We start from the raw sequence: 22629 nt of genomic DNA, 5'->3' as shown, positions 1-22629 counted from the left end.
TTTTACACATCTTTGATAACTTATTATCAATCATATTGAGGATCTCCTTTCAAAATGAACTTTGGGTTTTGTCTTTTAAGTTTACACGTACATTCGAGTTTCCTAGAACCTATGAAACAGGTTGGTTTTGTGGCTGTGAGGATACAAGAATACCCTTAAGCCCTGAGCCTTTTTCTATTCCAATTCTGAGAGGAGGAGACTAGGGCTGACTTCTCCCTGACCTGCCCCAGCAGCGAGGGCCTTGCCGGTGGGCAGCCAGGAGGGAGAAACGTGGGAAATGCCCTTACTTTGACGACAGAGAGCATCCCCTCATTGGTCTGAGGGTTGGTGTGGATCTCGAAGCTCTGCCCTGGGTTCCCGTTGATGATGGTGTAGGCAGCCCTCCACGCGCCTGTGGCAGGGTCATCCTTGTCTTCCACTGTCAAGTTGACAATAACCCCCACGGCTCCTTCCTCGACAGTGGCTTGAAACTGCAAATAGAGCAGATGGTTACTGTCACTATTGGGTAAAAACAGCAAGAACCCCTTCAGAGCCCTTCCCACAGTGGGTCTGTTACCCATGTCACCTCATTTCACGGAGAATGGTGCAGGAGGCTCATGCTGCTGTGCGGTGCGGAGCCAGCAGAGGATCCGCTCTCCTCTCAGCCTTCCCTCCACTCAGGTGAGGCCAGGAGGCTGCTCTCTCTCCTACTGAATGTGGCCAGAAGTGATGCTTGCTGGCTGGGAGCAGCTGTCCCTTCTCCCTGCCTCTCCTTCCATCTATCTAAACACAGATGACCACGGGACCCAAGGGCAGGGTGCAGCCACAGGGGGAAGAGCATGGGTCCTGAGTCCCCACAAGGAAGAGGATGCCTGTCCTGAGCTGTAGTCCAAGGACAAACAGACTTCCAGGCAATTTTGTGCGTCTCTGCTCTCGCAGCCTCACATACCATAAACGACAAGGTCACGGGGTAGCCAGGCACCTCCCTCGCATGTAGAGGGCCTGGAGCTGGAACCCCACGTTCGGCTCCACGACTTCTCCTCAATGGCACCATCTCCTCTAAAGAAGAAAGCCGATTTCATCCACCCCACCCCTACCCCACAACTAGGAGGACTTTAAAAACCCATTTTCTAAGGAAACATATAAATCAGTTGTCGGGAGCCTTGTTGTAGCCGTGTTTTTATTGGAATACATCTCAAATACTTGTTGCAAGTAGGTGTGGTGAAAATAAATCAATAAATGAAAAATCAGCTTTCCCATAGATAGAGAATTTCATGAGCTATCATTAGCACATTCCTTTGAGCTGGAAGCATAAAGTATTGTTTTGGTGTTTACCTCTGACACAGTACAGGTGAATAGTAATCTGTTTGCAAATATTTTACAAACAGGTAATACCAATAAGCTGACAACAAGAAGAAATATCTTGGAATTTCAATTAGTAGGAAAGCGAATCTAGAGACAGTGAGGCGATGTCAGAAAGCCCTTGTGTTCAAAGAGAAGTAATTTGAGAAATGGGGTTTCAAAAGCAGTGGCTGATTAATTGACTTACAAATCATTAATCATAAACCTTAATCTTGATGCCTTGGGGGGATGGGGCGGGGACGGGAACTAATTTGTCTACCACACCTCAGCAAACCTGGGTGGGTTGTTTCCTTTCTGTGAAAGGGGCACTGGGAAATTCTTGGAACATGCTGGCAAGATGGAATGTAGCAACCTGGAGGATGCTGTCGTGGGGATACAGCTCCAGGAGGCAACGAGGTTGACCTGATTCCTGTCTAAGCAGTCCTCTTTTCTATCTTTCCCTCCTTCTCACAAAAATCACGGCATTCCTAAGCTTAAATCTAGAGGGATGGTCCCCAACCCTATCTGCACATTAGAATCTCTTCAGGGGCTTTTTAAATTTTTTATTTTTTATTTTTAAATGATTGGGCCCTATTCTAATTCAGTGGGTATGGGGTAAGGCCTGAGATTCAGTATTTCCTTAATCTGCCCAGATAATTCTAGTATGCACTTCAGGTTGAGAGAAGCATGATGGAGTCCAAGGTCAAGACTGGTAAGGAAGTGTCAATGAGAGCCCACTTCGGTTTTGGAGGTGGCCCGAGCTCTGTGCTGGAGGGGCCTGAAGTGCCTCTGGCTCAGCGAGAGGGGTTCCGGGGTCAGCTCCTGCCTGCTGTTGGCTGCATGTCCACAGTGCTATCTAATAATCCCTTCAGACACAGATGAAGAAAGAGGCACAGAGAAGGAAGGAAGTCCAGAGTCATCCGGTGAACCAAAGGTCAAGTCCATGTCTCCTGGATTCCTGTAATCTCAGCTTTTAACAAGTTGGATTACTCAAGACCCCCATTGCTTTGGCCGGTCCTTCACCTCTGCTGTGGTCCAGAGCCAGAGGATGGGTTCTCTGTCCCCTACTGATCACACCAGACCTTAGCTCATAACCTGTCCTCGTGTCTCTTCTGACTCCTGTTTCTTAGACACTAGACTCCCTGATGCAGGTTCAGGGAGTACTTAGACAGGAGGGTGCTGGGTTCCCTCTGTCTGGTAGAAAGGCAGTTACATATAGTGCAGAGGCGAGAAGTTGCTCTGTCAAAGTGGGTGAGGGTCACGTTGTGGATAAAGACACAGAACACATCATGATTTGAGGAGGCTGGAACTCAGGGACGTCTGTCTTGTTCACAGCTTTCTCCCCAGCCCCTCACATGATGCTAGGTGCAGAGAAGGCACACAGTAAATATCTGTGGAATGAATAATGCTCTTAAATGTAGGCAGTGGGACCTGGCATCAGAGGAAATGTGAGAGGCTGTAGCTCTGCAGGAGCCATAAGAGGGGCTGACTGGCTGATCCATGCCTGATCCTGCCACTTGCCTGATGTTCCAGAAGGGGAAGGATGGACTCATCTCTCTTGTGTCCCAGGACATCTCTAGCACAGCTGCATTATGACTTCCATGGATCTTAGGTGCTTTTACCTTCATTGGTCCTTCCTACCATAATAGGTTTTCATGGGCTTTAAAAATTTCATTTTTTTCCCGAGGTGAGAAAAATATTAAAATTTTCTTTGACCCTGAGAGTGCTTTTTCTCATTTTAGGACTCTAGGCACTGTGCCTAGAGCACCTGATGGAGGACTCAGCCCTGATCCCCAGTACATAGCACATAGTACATAGTGCTGGACACATGAAAATCTGATGGATGAATAAATGGGTGGGTAGATGGATGGATCTATTTATAAAATTAATATTTAGGACAAATCTAAGTGACAAAAAGCTGTGCAGCTTTTCTCAGGATGCTTTTATTTTTAAATGTCTGCAGCAACTACCATAGGTAGGTGGCATAGAACACCCTTTTAGTGTGTAATCAAATGACTCCAAATGGAATAATGTGGTACTGTTTTAGGAATTATGTGGCCCTGATACTTCCTTAGATGTATTAGTGTGTCCACAGCTACTATGGTGTTCCTACCATTCATCTACCCATCTGTCATCCACCCAACCATCATCCATCCATCTACCTATCATTCTCCATCCATCTATCATCCAACATCTATCCATCCATCCATTTATCTTCCTTCCATCTATCATCCATCCATCCATTCTCCATTCCTCCATTTATCTATCCATCCTCCATCCACTATCTATTCATCTATCCATCATTCTCTATCCATTTATCCTTCCTTCCATCCATCCATCCATCTTCCAGAAATGACAGACAGACACCCAACAATTATTTGGTGGGTGGCTTCTGTGTGCCAGGCTTGATATAGTATTAAATTCTAGGGATATGCTAGAAAACAAAATAGACATGGCATAGGTATGATTACAAAACTGTGTTAAATGTTAGGAAAAAAGTAACCCTGAGCCTGTGGATCAAAAGGGGAATGGTGAGAGGGAGTGGATGCCTGACTCAGTCTGGGGAGGGTTAATAGAGAGGAATTCCCTGAGAATTGAAAGCAAAGCAGGAGTTAATAAGGTGAAAGGAGAGAGAGCATTCCTGGCATCAGGAACAGCATGAGCAAATGCCTGCAGGGATGAGGGATGGGCCTAAGTGAGCAAAGGCCATGGGTGGAGAGAACATGGTACATTTGCAGAATGGAGGGCAGGTGGGTGTGGCTGGAGTGCAGGGGAGGGCTGGGGGAGAACTCTTTGCCATTGGATTCCAGAAGAAGACAGAGTCAGATTATGCAGGGCTTTGGGGGCCACAGAAAGGCATTTGGACTTTATCTTGAAAGTAAAGCAGAGTCTAGTCAAGGAACTGGATTATGTTTAAATCTACTCTTGAAAGAATTCAGAAAAAAATCTTTAAATATAGAAAACATTCAACACAATTATTATAGTCTTTGTTAAGAACATTATCTGATTCTTGCATAAACTACAAAGCCAGTTTCCTTGAGCATCCATTTAGAAACTCATTATTGCTTAATTAAATACTCATTCTATTAATTCTATTCAATGTTTTAACCCCATTATATAATTCAAGATGGAAAATTAAATAGATTAAAATGAAATAGTACCATTTTATATTTCTATACCAATATTCACTTTGTGATTTAAAAACAATAGACAGACATTAATTTAGCATACCAGAGCAGGAGAAATTATTGATTGTAACATTACTTCCTCTAATTGGAAAAAATAGATAAAGTCACTTTTCTGTTAAACTGTGTGGCAAATCAAATACCAGACGCAAAATATATTTTTACATAATCAGTGTGGGTGACTGGCTTGGGACATATTGAGGCTCATTAACTCTCTCCCTTATATTCAGAACCGATTATTTCATTCTACTTTTTTTTGACAATGTGGGGTGAGTTTTGTGATGGGTATTTAGGAAGAGAATGCCTGGACTTTGCACAAAGGTCATTCATCACCAAGGGAAGAGGGACTTCCATTTTATTTTACACCAAGAATAAATGCTCTTCCTCATCCAGCAAATGGTTGGTTTTAAGTTAAGGTTAAGCTGAAATTGGAAATAACAATCAGCAGGGTAGAAAGCCACAGGTAGGGAAGAAGTGACCGTGCATGACTTTAAGGCACTGGACATCTACAAGCTTGCATGCTTGATGACTGGAGTCCAAGTTAATGAACTGTCAACTATGATGTTTTCATGGATGGTGAACTTGAAAAATTGGGATGTAGTCATCTGGGTCCTGGCTTGGGGAAATTAAAAGTTAAGGTCTCAGAAAGTTTTACAAACTTGGATTTCTATTCATGAGGTTAAAAGCTTGTGGGAGAGATCATCAGAAATTTAACTTGCAATTTTACAAGTCTATGTTTACGTAAAGGATAGAGCTCATTGGAAAAAATCTTATCTCTTGGTGATAGTCCAATGGGTAGAACTGTGATCGCTAGAAATAAGATAATACATTTAAGGATCTTGGCACACTGCTTGGCATAGAGTAAGGAATCAGTATTTGTTAGTGAGGATGATGATGATGGATTTTGTTTTGTATCATACTAAACTCTTACTAATAAATGGGAGGACATGGCTCAAACCCCTGTGACTCTGTTCTCATCATGGTCTGCCTTTTAATGGATAATCTACATAGATACCTTATGTCCTTGCAATTGGTGTGGAAAAGCTCTTCTCATTTTAGTTATGTGTTTCTGACACTCCCATACTTGTTTGTCTCTGATTTGCTCTAGCAACAGACACTTTATCACCAAGGCAAACGATGTTAACCTACAGCGCCTACATTTATGGTTTCCTTCTATGTGATTTGGATTCACCCCAGGATAGAAAAACGAAAGAACTCATTCTAGTAAATATTCTTTAAGTGTCTATTGCATGCTGAGGAATCCACCAGGTGCAGGAAATATAGCAGTAAATGAAAGGGACACTATTCTCTCCCCTTGGGGGCTTGCAGCTCAGGAGATTGACACATTTCCTCCCACTCACCCCCTTTCTTTATATGTTTTGCTCACTTATGACATATCCAGACATTTTGTTTTCTATCATTTCTCTACTGTCATATATTCAAGGCTGTACCTGTGGCCAATTATGGATGCCTTTATGTTTGGACATGATTTAGATTCCAGCTAATGATCATTTCAATAAATGGTGCTAGATCATTTGGATATCCATGTGGAGAAAACAATGAGTCTTGATTCCTATGTCACATCACATACAGAACGTGAATGGTAAAACTATAGAAGTTTTAGAAGAAAACAAAAGGGGATATTTTAATTCAGCTTACAGTTAATGTTTATGGGCACTATATATATTATATTATATATAAACACATATGTAATATGTAAAATATTTTAAATATATAAATACAAAATATAAAATGTTATTACGATTGTGAAATTCACATAATAGAACATACGTAATATTGAAATACAAATTTTAACAAGTACACAGAGTTCTATATAAAGTTCATTCAGTATTTTAAAAAAGCCTCTATGTGTAAGAAATGATTAACAGCAGAGACCCACAAGGGACTCTGAAGATGTATGGCTGAAAACTTAGCCAGCCCTCAAGACAATCAGACCTACGAGTCCTTCCCGGGCCATGTCCCAATTGGACATGCACAGACAGACCCCCAAATGACTATAGAACCAAGGTGGGAAGAGAACATTCAGGAACCCACCAGACCATAATGGTCCTGGACATTGGTATATTTGACTCTTTTCTCCCCCTGATTAAATTTCAGTCATCTCTAAATACCCCTTTCTCTTTGAAGCTGAAGAGTGGTGCGAGAGCTTTGTTTTCAACACTCATGGAAGACAATTCACACAGTGAGAAGTAAATCAGATGCTAGAGCTTGGGCTTCTAGCAAAGGTGAGCAGAGACTTCCCTGTCCTCTCAAGGAGAGAAAGCTTGGGGGATCCCCCTCCCAACTGTGAGCTTCTGGAGAGTGAGGATCTTGTCTTTGATTCACCAAAATGCCAGATCTTTCATAAGGTGAGAGCACTTAAATAGACATTAAATTTTGGGACCTTTTTTTTTTTTTTTTTTTTTTTAGAGAGAGAGAGAGGTCGGTCTATGCACCTGTGAGCAGAGGGGGGACAGAGGGAGAGGGAGAGAGAAAGAATTTTAAGCAGGCTCCATGCTAAGCATGGGGCCAGAAGTGGGGCTTGATTCCAGGAGCCACAAGATCGTGACCTGAGCTGAAACCAAGAGTTGGATAGTTAACTGACCGAGTGACCCAGATGCCCCATTTTGGAATCATTTTTATCTATAGAGTAAAAACCTAGGAGGAGAAGATGCCAGTGTACATGTGTTCGAGGGTCTCACAATGAGAAGAGTGGCCAGGTCTTCTCACTGAGAAAAAGGCAAGTGAACTAATTGTAGTTCAAATGGAAGAAACGATAGAATTCTACATGGTGGATGTCAGGCTTCCTTTTCTGAGGATCCTTAAGGCAGATCCAAGCCCCTGCTGAGAAGAGTGTTCTAGGAGGCCATTTGGGTCATAGGATCCCACCTTCCTTGGCCAGAGCTGATTGGACCCAGAAATCGTTCACAGGTGACCAGTTGGTTGTCTGCTTCATGAACAATCAGATGTTTCTTTAAGAGTGTGAACTTAGAGAAATAGAGGCTATGATCAGAGTGTAAAAGTCCTTAAATCCTAAGTTCCTGGGTAGTTGAGCATGGGGTGACCTTTTTTTGTCCTTTGGACACCGATGACTAGCTGCATAGAGAGGCAGAAGAGACACACTGAAAGAAAAAAAGAGATCCCAGGGCACTCAAAGACACAAAAGACAGATGGGGAAGCATCCTTGGTCTCCCATTGGTTTCCCAGCCCTGCCACCATGCGCATGAGGTTCCCTGCACCTCTTGTCTGTTGGGATGCTTCTAGGCCTGTCAACGGCCCCATCTTCAAGAGCCACCTTGATTAGGTTTCTGCTCCCCATGGAGCCCTGGGGAAACCAACCCTGGCAGATGTCTGCCATTCTCAGCAAGTGAATGTGGCCTCTCTGATGAAGATTTGGTCTCCACAGATGTCTCCTCAAGTATCTTTTTTCCACCTTGCTCTGGAGAGTTTCAAACATTTATGTATATAAGAGAATGCCTGGACTCTTTATATATAAAACAAAGCAGCCGGAATAAAGAGCCTCATGTGCCCATCATCAGGCTTCAGAAGTTTTCAATTCCCGCCCCACTGTGCTTCGGGTACACACCCACGCCTCCCCACTCCTGCATTATCTGGAGCAAATCCCAGACGGATCATTGTATCTGCAAATATGTCATTGTGTATCTCTAAAAGATAAAGCTTCTTTTTAAGAAAACATAATCAAAGTCCTTTCTTGATCTAATTAACATTAATTTCTTCTGATAATTACTGGTTTTCTTTTGTGCCAGATACTTTGATAAAAGCATTTGCATGTTATCTCTATTATAGGAAAAGAGAGTACCTACCAGCCCTGATAAAGGACAGTTGCCAGAATTTTCTCGGTTAAACATTTCAGGCAGGTGAAGAAATACACATAAGTTTAACAATAATAAGGAACAACAGGTCAACAACAAAGCAACCTTCTCCTGAGCGAAGAGCACTTTCCAAGACTCACTGAAATCCCAGGCAATGTCGTTCTCGATTCAGGGTGCTGATGAACATCCCCCTAGCTGGTGTGATCCACCCACCTGGAGAAGCCCTGGGCTGGAAGGAGAACTCTGTGCCTGGAGGGCTGCCTTCTACCAAGAGGACAGACGGATCATCTGCCTGCTTTCTGGGTGTACAGGTAGGGGGATGGGCCAGCAGTCAAGAGAGGGAGACAATATTTGGTGCGTGCTCTGGCAGGACACATTTCCCATTTCCACTTAGTGCACACTTCTCTGTGTTGGCTCATTTCCCATGAGGAGTTTCCAAGTGTTGCAGACATAGGAGGTGCTGAGTCAATGACTTTAGAAGACCTGCCACGCCTGGCTCTCTGGGGGCCCGGCGGTGCACCTGCTAATGTTCATTTTCTTCCTCTACAGGATCTTGCCTGCGGAGGTTCCTCTAATCTGCCAAATGCACACACACACACATAAACGTGTGTGATGAAAGAAGTGAGTTCTCAGGAAGAAGCAGCTCAGATAACAAAAATGTGTCTTTTCCTCCATGAAACAAAATGAAAATACATAGCCACTGAAGACTGACTGGAAACTAATGCAGTTGAGCAGTGGTTGTCAAACTGTGTTCCTGGGAACCAAGGACATTTGAGAGATGGCACGGGAGTCCTGTGATTGTAACAGGTATTTCCCCCGAGACAGTAAGACTAAACAGTTTGAGGAATCTGTGGATCGTGTTTTGTATATTAGATTCCCTGCCTGAGATTTTGCCTGAAAAAAAAAAATGTTTTGCTCTTAAAAAGAAGTTTGCAAATCACTGCCTTAGGGAGTTGGTGCAATAAATATTACATCAGATAAAGAGAGAAAAATTAAAAACCAAGGAGCAGATATGCCACATCCTTTCTTTTCTGAATGCCAGGTGTGGACACTTTATTCCATCTGACAGTGGCATCTCTCCCTCACTTGAGTTTCTCTTTTTAAAAAATTAAAGAGAAAGCAAAAACATATTTGTGCATCTGATGAGATAATTGGAAATAGTTTAATTTTGAGAAGAGAGATTTTCTGTGAAGATATGCATCAGACCACAAACATTTGAATCTGGATGAAGAATGATGTTTTTTTAGGAGCAATAGCATGGTCTACTCCAAAGACTTAGGAATTTGGTTAATGCAATCCTGCAAATGTATAGGAGTGGGAACTTCAACGAAGTGGGGCAATTTTGGGTCTACCTCTAATTCATGGGTAAATCCTGTAACATCTCTGAGTCCCCATTTGACTGAGATGTAGGGTATCAGACTCGAGCCGTAGGTTCTTAACACTCATTATATGTTAGAATCTCTTGCAAGCCCTTAAAAACTATTGATGATTTGGGGTCCCACATTCACGAGTTTTTCTTGGTGGGGTCTGGGCATTTGTATTCCTCAAAATTCCCCGTGATTCCAATGAGCAGCCAGGGCTGAACACAACTGCCTGAGATGACTATAAGGTCCCCTCCTGGGGTTATGATCAGGGGCTAAAAAAGAGCTTCGTGAGTCCCTCCAGCTCATGTGGGGTCCTAAGTGGTAAAGACCTCATTGTGAGAACCAGAGGATGCCACTGGTGGGGAACCTTGAGAACTCTTCTATCTCATGGGGTCCATGGGGTCGTAGGAGCTGCTAAGCAGAGCAGAGGAATACATTTGCTAATGAAATTACAGGGTTAGCGCCTGGAGGAGGTCGTGGCTTTCACTATCTCAAACAGAAATCTGGTGCCTGGCAACAGTTACCCCATTCCCCTCCCTCTGGCCCCTAACAACCACGAATCTGCTTTCTCCATTGATTTACTTATTTCATACAAATGACATCACACAACATGTGGCCTTTTGTGTCTGCCTTCTTTCACTGAGCACTGGGTTCCCAGGGCTCATCCACATTGTAGCAGCCGTCAGCACTTTCTTTTTTGTGGATGAATACTATTCCATTGCATGAACAGACCACAGCACATATACCCCTTCATCCACTGATCAACATGTGGGTCATTTCCATTTTTTGGCCATTGTGAATAATGCTTCCATGAATGTTCATGTATAAGATGTGTCGTGAACATCTGAGTATCCTTCTCCTGGGTAGATGGCTGGGGTGGATGTGCCGGGCGGTGCAATGACTCCATGTTGACAGGGGTGTGGGTTGAAGTCATTTGTCAACATACATATGGCACTTGTACTCTGCCTTTCAGACACACGGGACTGTGTATTGCTTGCTGGCTTCCAGAGCCCACTGCCTCCTGGTCCCAGGGGAGGAGAGGCAATACTTGAGAATAAAGCCTCCAGCTTTGAATGGCTCGAGGGTTGTGGAAGGAGAAGTATCTATGAGAGCCTTATCTCTTTCAAATCCTTTGGCCAACCCACCTCAAGCAACCTCTTCTCTCCCACTTTGCGGGGGGTACTCCTCAGATTAATGCAGGAATGAGACAGACCCTGGAGCTCCTGGAGAACAAGCCCTTCTCCCCATGCGTCACCTGCAGCTGGTTCTAACCAGAGAAAGTACATCTTTAATCTCCTGAGCTGTGGGAAAATCGACACACTTGGTTAGGCTCCTGATGCTAACACCCCAGTACAAATAAGGACAAGAGAAACCTTCTGCTTTCATTACAAGGGATTTGTACAAATTCATACGTGGAATTGACTTACAGCTTCTAATTTATATTTAAATCCTGAATGTCTTAGTCAGAAGAAACTGCTCTATATCCATTGTCTGTGTCTGCACCATTGATTCGTGCTTCAAATAGACCCCACGGGCCCAATTGTAATTCCCATCGGCACATCCACATATTTCTTCCCAGAGGTGGCTTATGGAGTTTCTGAGAACATCGGAGTTCCCCGGGGCGAAGAGATGGATGGGAATCATACCCTTGGGAATCACATCCGATGAGAGAAGGAGGATGAAGAAAATCATTCTCTACTCTTTCCTGGCTCTGATACCAGGATGGAGGGACAACAGAAGTCTGTGTGGGGACAAAGGTGCCTGATTGCATTCTCTCACATTGGTAAAGACAAACGAGGAAAGTTTCTTATGTCTCACACCATGGGAAGCTCTATCATCTGTTGGCTGTGTCACTTTTTTTTAAATTTTCATTTGTTTATGATAGTCACACACAGAGAGAGAGAGAGAGGCAAAGACACAGGCAGAGGGAAAAGCAGGCTCCATGCACCGGGAGCCCAACGTGGGATTCGATCCCGGGTCTCCAGGATTGCGGCCCGGGCCAAAGGCAGGCGCCAAACCACTGCGCCACCCAGGGATCCCTGCTGTGTCATTTTGGATAAGAAACCACCTCTCTGTGTCTGTCTGGACTTTCTTATCCACAAAATGAAAATAATAAGAGTATGTACTCTCATGGGATTATTATGATGATTAAGTGCGAATATAAATGTTTAGATGCACGCCTGATACATAGCAATATTTGCCCATTGTTATGAGAAACACAGACAAAATGAACAAAGGAAATGAAGTTTGTTGCCATGCACATCATCATAAGGAACATGACCAAAGAAATTAACTTGGCTCTTTTGGGAGTTTTTTGGTTACAGTAGTGTAGTCTTATTAGATAATATTGCCATCAATATAAAGTTCCCTTGTTCCATAAACTACTTAGAGTTGGTGTCGGCTATAAGCAGAAGTGTCCTGACCAATACTTCTGATTTCCTGATTGTTTTTTCAATCTAACTTACGGTTTCTCAACCTCAGCCCTATTGACATTTTGGGTTGGATCATGATTTGTTGGGTGGGGCTGCCCTGTGTATGGTAAGATGCTCAGTGGGCTCCTTGGCTTCTATCCATCAGATGCCAGGAACACCCATGCTGCCATCATCAAAAATGTTTTTGGGCATCGCCAGTCGACCCAGTGAGGTGTGTGTGTGTGTGTATACATGTGTATGTGTGTATACATGTGTATGTGTGTATACATGTGTGTGTATACATGTGTATGTGTGTATATGTGTGTGTGTGTGTGTATACATGTGTATGTTCCTGACTGAGAATCACTACCTAGCTCAACCAGGCCAGGGGCTGCCTATAAGTATCTGCCTCTAAACAGCAGCCCACAAGTCCCCAAGGACAAGTTTTGTCATCACACTGGTCCTAGACTGAAGTCTCAGAGGAAAACACTGAAATAACATGATAACATTTTCTGGAGTAACTGAATCCGACATTGCCAGGAACACATTCAAGGGTAAAACCGAAGACTATAATTATTATGATAATTATTGATGTAGTTTTCATTGCTCTACAATTTTTGAATTAGCAACTGATAATCCTTTATAAAAGAAGAAAGGTGGTGTTTCTTGCTTTCCATTCTTCCTGACACCTGCCCGCCTTTCTCTTTTTAATCAATGTGCTCCAGGTCCCCATGTGGCCAAGGAAGACTCATACACCATGACAGATAGACAGGGGGTGGGGGGGGACAGTCCTGTCCCCATCACAGGGCATTTTCAACGGGCCTCAGGAAATGAGGAGCATTTTCCACTGGGTCCAGTTGGAGCTGTGCAGACTCAAGCTTAGTGGACAATGAGGGGCTATTACCTGCAGCCCATTGCTTCCCCCGGGGTCTGGAAACCCTCTAGATGGGAAGCGCGGGTCTTGGGCTAGGGGCCTGAGCATCGGCTGGGAGCCCCTTGAAACCTCAGAATCGGGGCCACACCATAGCCCTTGGGAGCCAGATCCCCGGTGACAGGGTGCTGAGTCAGTCTGGGAAGTTGCTCCCAAACCCTCCCACTTACCCCTGCTTGCCCTCCCTTTTCCCCATGCTGTTCTCGCTGGTGACCCCCAGGGAGGGTAGGGAGACCAGGGATGCAGGTGGCCCTGTTCTCCGCAGCCCTGCCTTGATCAACATCGTCTCCAGGGGCCCTCTGTCCTCTGGCTAGTGGGGTCCGGTCCGGTGTGACCTGCACCCCCAGGGCGGCCCATCCTCAACCCCTCCGCAGTCCTGTCCTCCTGTCCTGCTTCCTTACCCTCCTCCCAAGTCTATAAACACACTTGAAGGAGGCCGGTCAATTAAGAAAACCCAAGCAGCACAAGAAAGAGCAGCCCCTACTCTGCACTCCTTGTTCCCCACTCCCCATGGGGGGCCTGCATTTCCTGCTCCCCCCCAAGGTTGCAGATTGCTGAATATATCCACAGCTAGAGGGAGGGGTGCAGACCACAAAAGCAAGCTCTGGACATTTATTTGCAATCAAAGGAACAATGTAAATTGGCCAGTGTTGAGATGTAATTACCGGGAGAAATATCCTGTTCAAGAATTCTTATTGGGTCTGTTGAATGGGGGCCAAGGAGATTTTTCAGGGAACTCTCACCCTGGCCCCCTAGGAAGCAAGACCAGCCCTGCCCAGCGTGGCTCCAGCTACTCAGGGGGCTGCACTGGCAGCAGGTGCAGCAGAGGGGTGCAGCAAAGGAGGGTGAGCAGGGGAAGGGGGCTGGGGTTTGCATATGGAAAACAGAAACTCTCAGAGACTTCAGGAATTTTAAGTAAAAAAGGTGATGTTTTCAGCCTGACTTTTCCCTACCTAGTGACAGAATGGGACACGGAAACTGTCAGGTGGTAAGGAGAGAACCTAGGAGAGAGACACATACACACATAGAAATAGAGAGAGGGAGAGGTCAGGGAGAGGGAGGAGGGGGAGTCAGGGAGAGAGGAAGGAGTGGGGGAAGGAAGAGGAGGCAGGAGACGGCAGAGCTAGCGGAGAGGGAAGAGGGTGGGGGGAGGGAGGGAAAGAGGGGGAGGAGAGAGGGTGGGGAGGGAAGGGAGGGGAGAGGGAGAGGGTGGGAAGGGAAGGGAGGGGAGAGGTGCAGACACATAGAAATAGAGGGGGGAGTGGGGAGAGAGGAAGGAGTGGGGGAGGGGAAGAGGAGGCAGGAGAGGGCGGGAGAGAGGGGTGGGGGGAGGAGAGAGGTGAGCGGGTGGGGTGGGGGAGGCCCAGAAGATGCAGCCTTACTGAAGAAGTGCTGGAGAGGCAGGGCAGGCAGGAGAGAGAAAGACAGAAGCTTCGGGCAGAAGTGGGCAGAGGCGGGACAGCGGATGATGGGGGGTGCTGTAAGGTCTCGGTGCTGCTTTTCTAAAATAAGAAACTTTGGGCAAACCCAGAGCTGTGTTCCAGCTCTTCAGCATTCCCAGGGGCCTGTGTCAGTAGACGGAGAGAGCAGAAATTTCCATATCAATAGAAAGCAGGTGGTTAAAGCCTATAGTCTGTCTGATCACTTCCAGCAGCTAGAAGGCTGCTGGAGAAAGAGGAGTGGGTGGCCGAGCCCCTGGAGGAGGAGGGTGACAGTGACCCCTGCCACCACCCAGGAAAGATGCTGGCAGGTTCTGGGTCTGGCATTGCCCCTACATTAACTACCACAAAGTCTCATCTGTTTGCAATAGTTTCTAAAATCACCGCATGAGGCAAATTCGGATCTCCCCCCCCCCCTCCCAAAAAAAAACAGTGACCCTTAGAAGTCTCCCTGAGTCCACAGTAAGGCTCCCAGGGCCCTGGGAGGGTGGTTTGCTCTCGGGCTCCCTGTAGGGAGAATGCACATGTTCCTCCAGGAGTAAGCTCACTGTCTGGGGATGAGTGGTCTGTGTCTCATTCCAAGGTCCCTCCAAGGTGGGCTTTTGGGCTCCCCTTGACCCGTTCATTTGTTGCTGTCACACAGTCCTGAATCCAGACTACTCCTTGATGGGATACGTACGGACTGTGAATCAGGGAACCAACCAAAATTTGTGGTCTGGAGCCTCCAGCCACCTTAGGTGAGGTTTGTAGGTGAGGTCTGTAACGCGTCTCAGAGGGCGGGCCTGCCCTCCACCAGGGGGCTGTGATGGGGACCATGACAGAAATGGTGGCAGCCCCCCTTCTGGGCCTGGCGGGTGGGGGTGACTGGCCGCAGGGAGGAGGGGTACTCTGAGCAGAATCTCTCCCCCCTCAGACACACGGCAGAGGCAGCACCTTGCTAATGCCCCCCACTCGGGATGGCACTTTTCCTTACATGTCGCAGATGTCACCATGGTTGAGGATCAAAAGATGGGCCACTCTAGGGGCACACATTCCAGAGATCTCGAAACATGCAAAAACCCGTGCCTTCCTCTCCTCTGTCAATAACAGCAACTTCTGAATGGAACACAGGCCTGGGACCCTAAGACTTCAAGGACGCTCCTAAGTGACTTGATGCAACACACATTGTTGCAGGAAGGGAGTGTTTTCAAAGTGGGTCAACATCTAGAGGCGTTGCTATGGCAGCACAAGTGAAAGAGGAAGAAGCCTTCCCTAACTAAACACAAGGGTGACCTTCCCTCTGTAACCCGTGTGCAACCTTCTCCTTTCTATGTGCGGGTGGAGGGTTCATGTAATTTCCGTTTCAAGGAAGACATGGGGCCTGACATTGCTGAGGTGCAGATCTCCAGGACCTGGGGAGCAGAGGGGGGAGGGCACAGAGTAAAGGAAGTGATCAAGGTCTGGGAGCTCTAGAGCTCCTTAGCAGGTGAGGGTGGCAGGTGGGTGCTGCCTTCCTCTGATAGAACACACAGCTAGGAAAGAGGTGGGGGGGGGAGGGTGGTTGCATAGCTCCAGATTCGGGGAACAGGCCGTAGGAGGGGGATTTGGCTGAACAGAGCAAACTCAAACAGGTGCAAATAGACCTGCTTTCTGGAGCAATCCCTGCTCTGCAGACTAACAAGCAGCAAAATGCGTAGAGGAGCCATAACAATACAAGCTAACATTTGCATGCTGCCTCGAGGTCCTGGGCTGATGCCCAGGTCATGCCCTGAAGCAGGTTCTACTATGAGCTCGCTCCAAAGAGCAGTCACTTGGTTGGAAAGTAGAGAGACAGGATTCGCACCCGGGGTTGTCCGAGCCTGGAGTTTGTGGGCTCATTCTTGGCGGTTTCCAGAGACGATCTCATATTCCCAGGGGATCGCGGAGAGCACATCTGACCCTCGCTTCACTGTCCCCATTGGCACAGCGCCAAGCCTCCTCTCAGGGGGCAGGCAGGACAGCAGTGGGCATGCTCCCCCCTCCCCCCCTCCTGGTTGTGCGGCTGCAGTACCAGGACAGGAAGGGATACACCATCAGCTTTTGAAAGAACGGCCAAAAAATTTTCGACTCAATTTTTCCCTCCTTTTCCTTGCACATGATGGGGGGAGGGTCCGTTTGACTCCTTTATTATCCTCATTGTCCGAGCATGAGCATGCCGAGGCTGTGCTGAATTTATAGGAAAGAGTGGGATGCTTTCTCCCCCTGTTTTCCACACGGCAAGCTCCTGTTGCTTCACCACCAACAGGCTTCCTGCAGGGCGAGCAAATTCTATGCAGCTGCCTCTTCTGGTGGTCAGCATAGGTGGTCCTGTGAATGCCGCTGGGCAAGGGGAAGTGACTGTCCATCACCCACAGGGACTTTCCTGCAGAGCTTGCTCAGAGAGCCACAGCCGGGCTTGGGGTGTTTCAGTGCAGTAGCGCTTTGGATACAGTATGTACCTCAGGGATGGCCACAGGATTTGGGGGAGGCCTAGGGGCAGGTGGGGCATGGAAAGAAGTCAGGGATGGGATTAAGTTCAAGGGTGGACATCTTGCAGGTTGGGGTCCAAACAGAGAACAGCTCAGAATATCCAGCTCCTTCCACACGCTATTTAGTCCCTGGATCCCAGATGAGCAACAAGCTATGAGGCATCCTTTGTATCTGCTCCCTCTGACTCCTTCCAGGTCTCAACCTGCCTCAGCTGCTCTCAGAAGCTCTGCTGCAGGTTCAGGTCCGAGCCCATAGAGCACAGAGTGGATTCATCCCCATCCGCACGGCATGGCCCTTGGATCCCACTGCCCTGGGGTCCCGCTGCGGATGCAAGCCCTTTCAGGGGTCCAGAATTCTACCTCTGCTCCGTGCCCGAGTGCAGGTGCTTCCTGGACCATGAACCTAGTCCTCTGCCTGTCTGTTGGAGCCTGCTCAGTGGGGCAGGCCTTCCTCCAGAGTTAGGTAGAAGTCCACGCAAGTGCAGAAACCAGTGTGGCTCGTGGGATGAAAAGGGGAAGGTAATCTGAAGGTACTTTGACCATATTCGAGAGAGGCTATAAACTGCTATTTTAAATGCTCATACCATAAAACCCACAGAAAACAAAAATGTACCCAAACTCCTACCTTTTGGACCAGGCATTTCACTTGTGAGAGTTTATCCTGCAGAAACCTTCATATGTGTGCACAGAGATACACACTCAAGCATTTTTATCGCTGTGAGTTTTATGAAAGGGAAAACCAGGGGCCACCAGAATGTACTGTCAATAGGAGATTGGTCAGATTTGGGCTGCCTGTGGACCAGAATACCATACAGTGCCATCAGAATGAATGAGGTAGCTAATTGTTTGGCATTATTGATCAGAAGGGAAATCTGTTGTGCCGGAGGGTGCAAACAACCTTGGGTTTACTTAGTAGAAATAAAACGTGTTGAGTTAATGAAACTGGGAGAATGTAGGCCATTCCAGGGGCACATCTGAAGGCAGAGCTGAGATAAAGAGATTATAGAATCTTTAGTTTGTAGATGGTAGAAGCCAAGGATGTAGTTGGAGCTCACCAAACTGCTGTGTGGGGAGTGTGGGGGCCTCTGGGGTGGGTTCTGCTCCCAGTAGCCCTGGCTAAAGTCCCCTCCCCCCTTAGGTGAACGGGTATGAAAATGACAGGAGGTTCAGCAAGCAGTTTCTAGGAGAAGAATGACATCTTTCTGCAGGGTTCCCACTTAGCAGAGGGGTTAGGGAGACTCGGGGCAGTGACTGGCCTTGTGGTGGACAAAGGATAAGGTCATGCCTGAATCTCCTACAAAGGCTGTGGGAACTCTAGGATGCTGTCAGCATGCTTCAAGTTACCATTCAAGTAAATAAACCAAAAAGCTGAGATACCCTGTGTCTGAGGCATTCCAGCTGGAAGGAACCAGGGCGAAGGAGGAACCCATCTTCCTGAAGGCTTCTGTGAGCATCTTGGATTTCTAAACATTAGGGACCATTTGCTGCCACTAAGAAAGGTCAAGATCCAAAGCAGGTAGCAAAAACCAAAGGAGAAATATAAAAGCAGGAGCAACAGTGGCCTGTATTTATCCAGTCATGGCGGTGTGTCTGGAGTTGGGCTGAGCTCCCCGCACACTGTGCCTCAGCTGATCCTCACTACAGTCTGAGGACATAAGGAGCATCGTTTCTCCCATTGTATGGGAAAGGAAAGAGGTAGAAATCCTGATAAAACTGCAGTTCAGTGTGTGCATAATGTGATGCTGTTTTTGTAAATAAAAAGTTAAGACTGGAGAGATGGAAAGAGGAGACACCTGCAGAAGTTTAACCGAATGTTAACAGTGGTTATCACTCAGGTGAGTGGAGATGCGCCAGATTTTTGTGTTACGTGTGTGTGACATTTAAACATCTCTTTTTACAATGGAAACAAATTACATTTTAATCAGAAGGATATCATTTTGGAGGGGATAATATGCTATTGAATTCAAAGTGCATTTAAAAGCAAGTCATTTTCTGAAACATTTTAGAAAAAGAATAAAGCGGGAGGAATCATTGTCCTAGGATGCTAAGCCTCCACTCTATATATAGCTCCAGAATCAAGATAGAGTTGTCCTGGTGGAGGGAGACACATAGCCATCCATGGAACAAAACCGAGAACCCAGAAACGGACCCACACAAACGTGCCCAAATGATTTGTGACAAAGGGATAGTTTCAATTCAAAGGAAGGATAGCTTCTCCTCAAATGGAGGCAGGGCAGCTATGCATCCACAGCTATGCATCCACGGCCTCAAGGCTAAACCTCACATCTCACATCCAGATGAACTCAAAATGGATCATGGGCTCCAATGTAACACATAAAAATACCAAACTCTTAGAAGAAAACACAAGACAGAAAATTTGGGGGATTGAGAGCTAGATAAAGCGTTCTTAGGGTGGTCAGCTAGAGCATCATCTATTTAAAAAAAGAATGATAGATTGGACTTTATCAAAATCAAAAGCATTTGCTGAGTGAGAGAGCCTGCTTGGAGGCTACGAAGATAAGCTAAAGACTGAGGAAGACATTTGAAAGCCACATTCCTGCTGAAGGACTTGTATATAAACCACATAAATGCCAGTCAAAACTCAGCAGTATATAAAAAAAAAATCCAATTAGAAAATGGGCAAAAGACATGATCAGACATTTCACCAGAGGGAATAAAGGTGACAAATAAGCACATGAAAGGATGTTTAATGTCAGAAGTCGTTGGGAAAATGTCAATTACACTCAGAATGAAATATCGCCACGCACCTATGAGAAAGGCTAAAACTAAAGCTAATGGTGAGACCAAATGCTTGTGAGGATGTGGACAAACTGCACTTCTCAGGTGTTGTCGGTGGGGGCGGCGATAAGATCACAGTCCCTATTGAAACAACTGCTTAGGTGTTTCTTATAAAACTAATGTGCACCTGGGGTGCCTGGGTGGCTCCGCCGGTCGAGCATCAGGATCTTGATTTTAGCTCAGGACATGATTTCAGTCATCAGATTGATGCCTACATTAGGCTCCGCACTCATCAGGGAGTCTGCTTCTCTCCCTCTACCCCACCCCCCACTTGCGATTTTTTTTTCTCTCTCTTTCAAATAAATAAGTCTTAAAACAACAACAATAACAATAACAAAAACTAACATGCACCTAACATGTGGCCCAGCATTCAGGTTTTGGGCATTTATCTCAGAAAAATAAAAGATGTTTACACAAAAACCCATACACGAATGTTCACAACATCTTTATTTGCAATACCTTCAAAGTAGCAACCAGTCCAATGTCGCTTGGTGGGTGGGTGAATGGTTAAACAAACTCTGACATATTCACACCATGGAATACTACTCAGACAATAAAAGGGAATAAATATTGATAAGTACAACTCCTCTGAAGGCTCTCAAGGGCACTCTGCTTTATGACAAACGTCAGTCTCAGAGAATAACATAGTGTCTGATTCCACTTATGTACCATCCTTGAAATGGCAAAACTATGGGAGTGGAGAACAGACTCTTGATGACCAAGGGACAGGGCCAGGTGGAGGGGGAAGGTAGGTACAACTATTAAAGAATACCAAGAGGTATTCTTGCCACTTGTGATAACAGATGAGTCCTGTATCCTGGTGGTGGTTGTTGCCCAAATCTCTGCATGCGATCAAGTGCATAGAACCCCCCCTTTCCTCCCCTCCACCACTGGTGGAAACCGAATCAGCTCTGGTGGACAGCATGGTGCCAGGTCCACCTCCTGGTCTCAGTATTAGTCAATAGTTACAGGAGACATTACCACTGGGGAAGCTGAGTGAAGGGATCAAGGCTCTTTATGCACTGTTTTTTCAACATCTTATGTGTCTGTAATCATTAAAAATGAAAAGTTAAAAAAATTAAGTTGCTTTTCTATATAAGCCTGAAGATACGCATTTTGGGGCTATGTGGTCAATTCTGTCAATGTGGAGCTGGACCAACTTGTTCATGGTGGAGTCCACTTTGTAGTTGAGCTCCCACACATTACACAGCCCAGAATCCTAATTCAGATGCTCCCCATTTTGAGTGGCAATGGTTTTTAGTTGAGAGAGAGGAAGAGAAGAGAGAAAGCACTTCCAAAAGCTAGTAGGGGTCCCCTATGAGCAAGTAGCCCAAAAAGACACCATTTCCCCCTGAATAAATAAGATCATAACAACAGAAAAACTAAAATCTTTCAATGGAGAAATGAACCCTTTATAAGAAGCCACCCCAGGTAATATGAAAACAGCCTTTCCTAATCTGGCTAGCTCGGCCTTTCAGAAGACCACACATCACCGTGTTCAAAGCCATACTTTTCAGACACTACTTTTCAGAGTAAGGAGAAAAGGAATTTTTTGACACCTGGAGCCAACATACACAATGGGACAATTCTAGGATTCTTGGCTAATAAAATTAATGCAGGAACGGCCTTTATTTAGCCAAGAGCAATGGGCTATCCCAAATCAGTGTCAGTAATGTGGGTTCAGAGGTGACAAAATGCCATGATGTGGCTGACCTTGAGGACAATTTGTAGTCAGCTGTGCGATGGACCAGCTGTAACATGGGTACCTCCTCTAACTTGCCTAAGTCTCAGCTTCCTCGTCTGTGAACAGGAAGGACTAGTAAAATCTACCCCATAAGGTCAAGCAAGTCGCAGGCACCGAAGCCACTCTGCACACCATTCTGCACAGAACTGCTGGCCATTGTCATCAACACCCCCATTTCACAGGCAAGGGGATGAGGCCACAGGACCTGGGAAATGTGTGTCACAACCAAAAGCTGGCTGATGGGTGATGGAGATGGCACCAGAGCTGAGAGTCCCTTGTTATCTAAACCACCCCCACATGTTACCCCACCCACCCTGCTCAAGGACAAAGCTGAGACTTCAAAGGGATAAAGTTGGTCCTTCTCGTCAACCTGACAGTGTGAACAGAGAGCCCAGCAAGTCCAACCCCTCCCCTACCTCGTCTCCTCCTTGGATTCTATCTCAGGAGATGCCAAGGGTTGAAGTAATTGGGTTCATAGTGTTTTAAAATCCTGTACTCTCAAACTGTCACATTCCTGTCAGTGGCACTTGTTCTCTTGCTGGAATTTCAAAGCCCCAAAGCAGCCTTGTCGTATGGACAGCTTATCTTATTACTTTGCCCAGCTGGTGAATGATACTTTTAAATCTTCTTATTTGGGGGGATGGCAGTGTCTGGGAACCATGACCTTGACGCATGGTTTGGTCGAGCAGAGACAAAGGGATCGCCTGGGGCCCCATAGCCCATGACAGCCCACAAAGTCATCGGTGGCAACACGGCCACTTTAACCAGGGGGCTCTTGACAAATGCAGAGACTGGGCTCTGGCAGGAGCTGTTAGGGGTCACCACAGCGGGCTCCCCTCCACAATGTTTTACTGTGCAAACGCTGACAAACGGCACTCCAATGGCTCCTGAGGAACCATCTCGCGGCACATCTCGGTGAGACTTTCCTCTTTCCTTCCCTCCCAAAGTGTTACTGCTCTTTGGGGAACTTGCCCTGTTGACATCGTCCACGTGAAGCTATGTGTTCACTAAATGAAAGAACTCTATCATTTTTATGCCAGTCTTGCAGACACCAGCAGAGCCTACCTCCCCCCACCCCCACCCTGGAACGTTACCTGGGAAAACGATAAGGCGAATT

At 46.3% G+C, this 22629-nt stretch overlaps 1 protein-coding gene across 1 annotated transcript in view; it reads right to left on the bottom strand.

Annotated features, from left to right (window-relative positions):
- The window catches only part of CDH13 (cadherin 13), a 1004502-nt gene that overhangs the window by 104537 nt on the left and 877336 nt on the right, over nt 1–22629 (bottom strand). The window contains exon 9 of the mRNA XM_055304976.1: nt 288–470. Coding sequence (XP_055160951.1) covers nt 288–470 — 183 coding nt within the window. The remainder of the gene's footprint in view (nt 1–287; nt 471–22629) is intronic.

Source organism: Nyctereutes procyonoides, unplaced genomic scaffold (assembly GCF_905146905.1).
Source record: "Nyctereutes procyonoides isolate TBG_1078 unplaced genomic scaffold, NYPRO_anot_genome, whole genome shotgun sequence".
NCBI classification, from domain to species: Eukaryota; Metazoa; Chordata; class Mammalia; order Carnivora; family Canidae; genus Nyctereutes; species Nyctereutes procyonoides.
The sequence above is the reverse complement of the archived record's forward strand: the minus strand, read 5'-3'. Positions and strand labels throughout refer to the sequence as shown.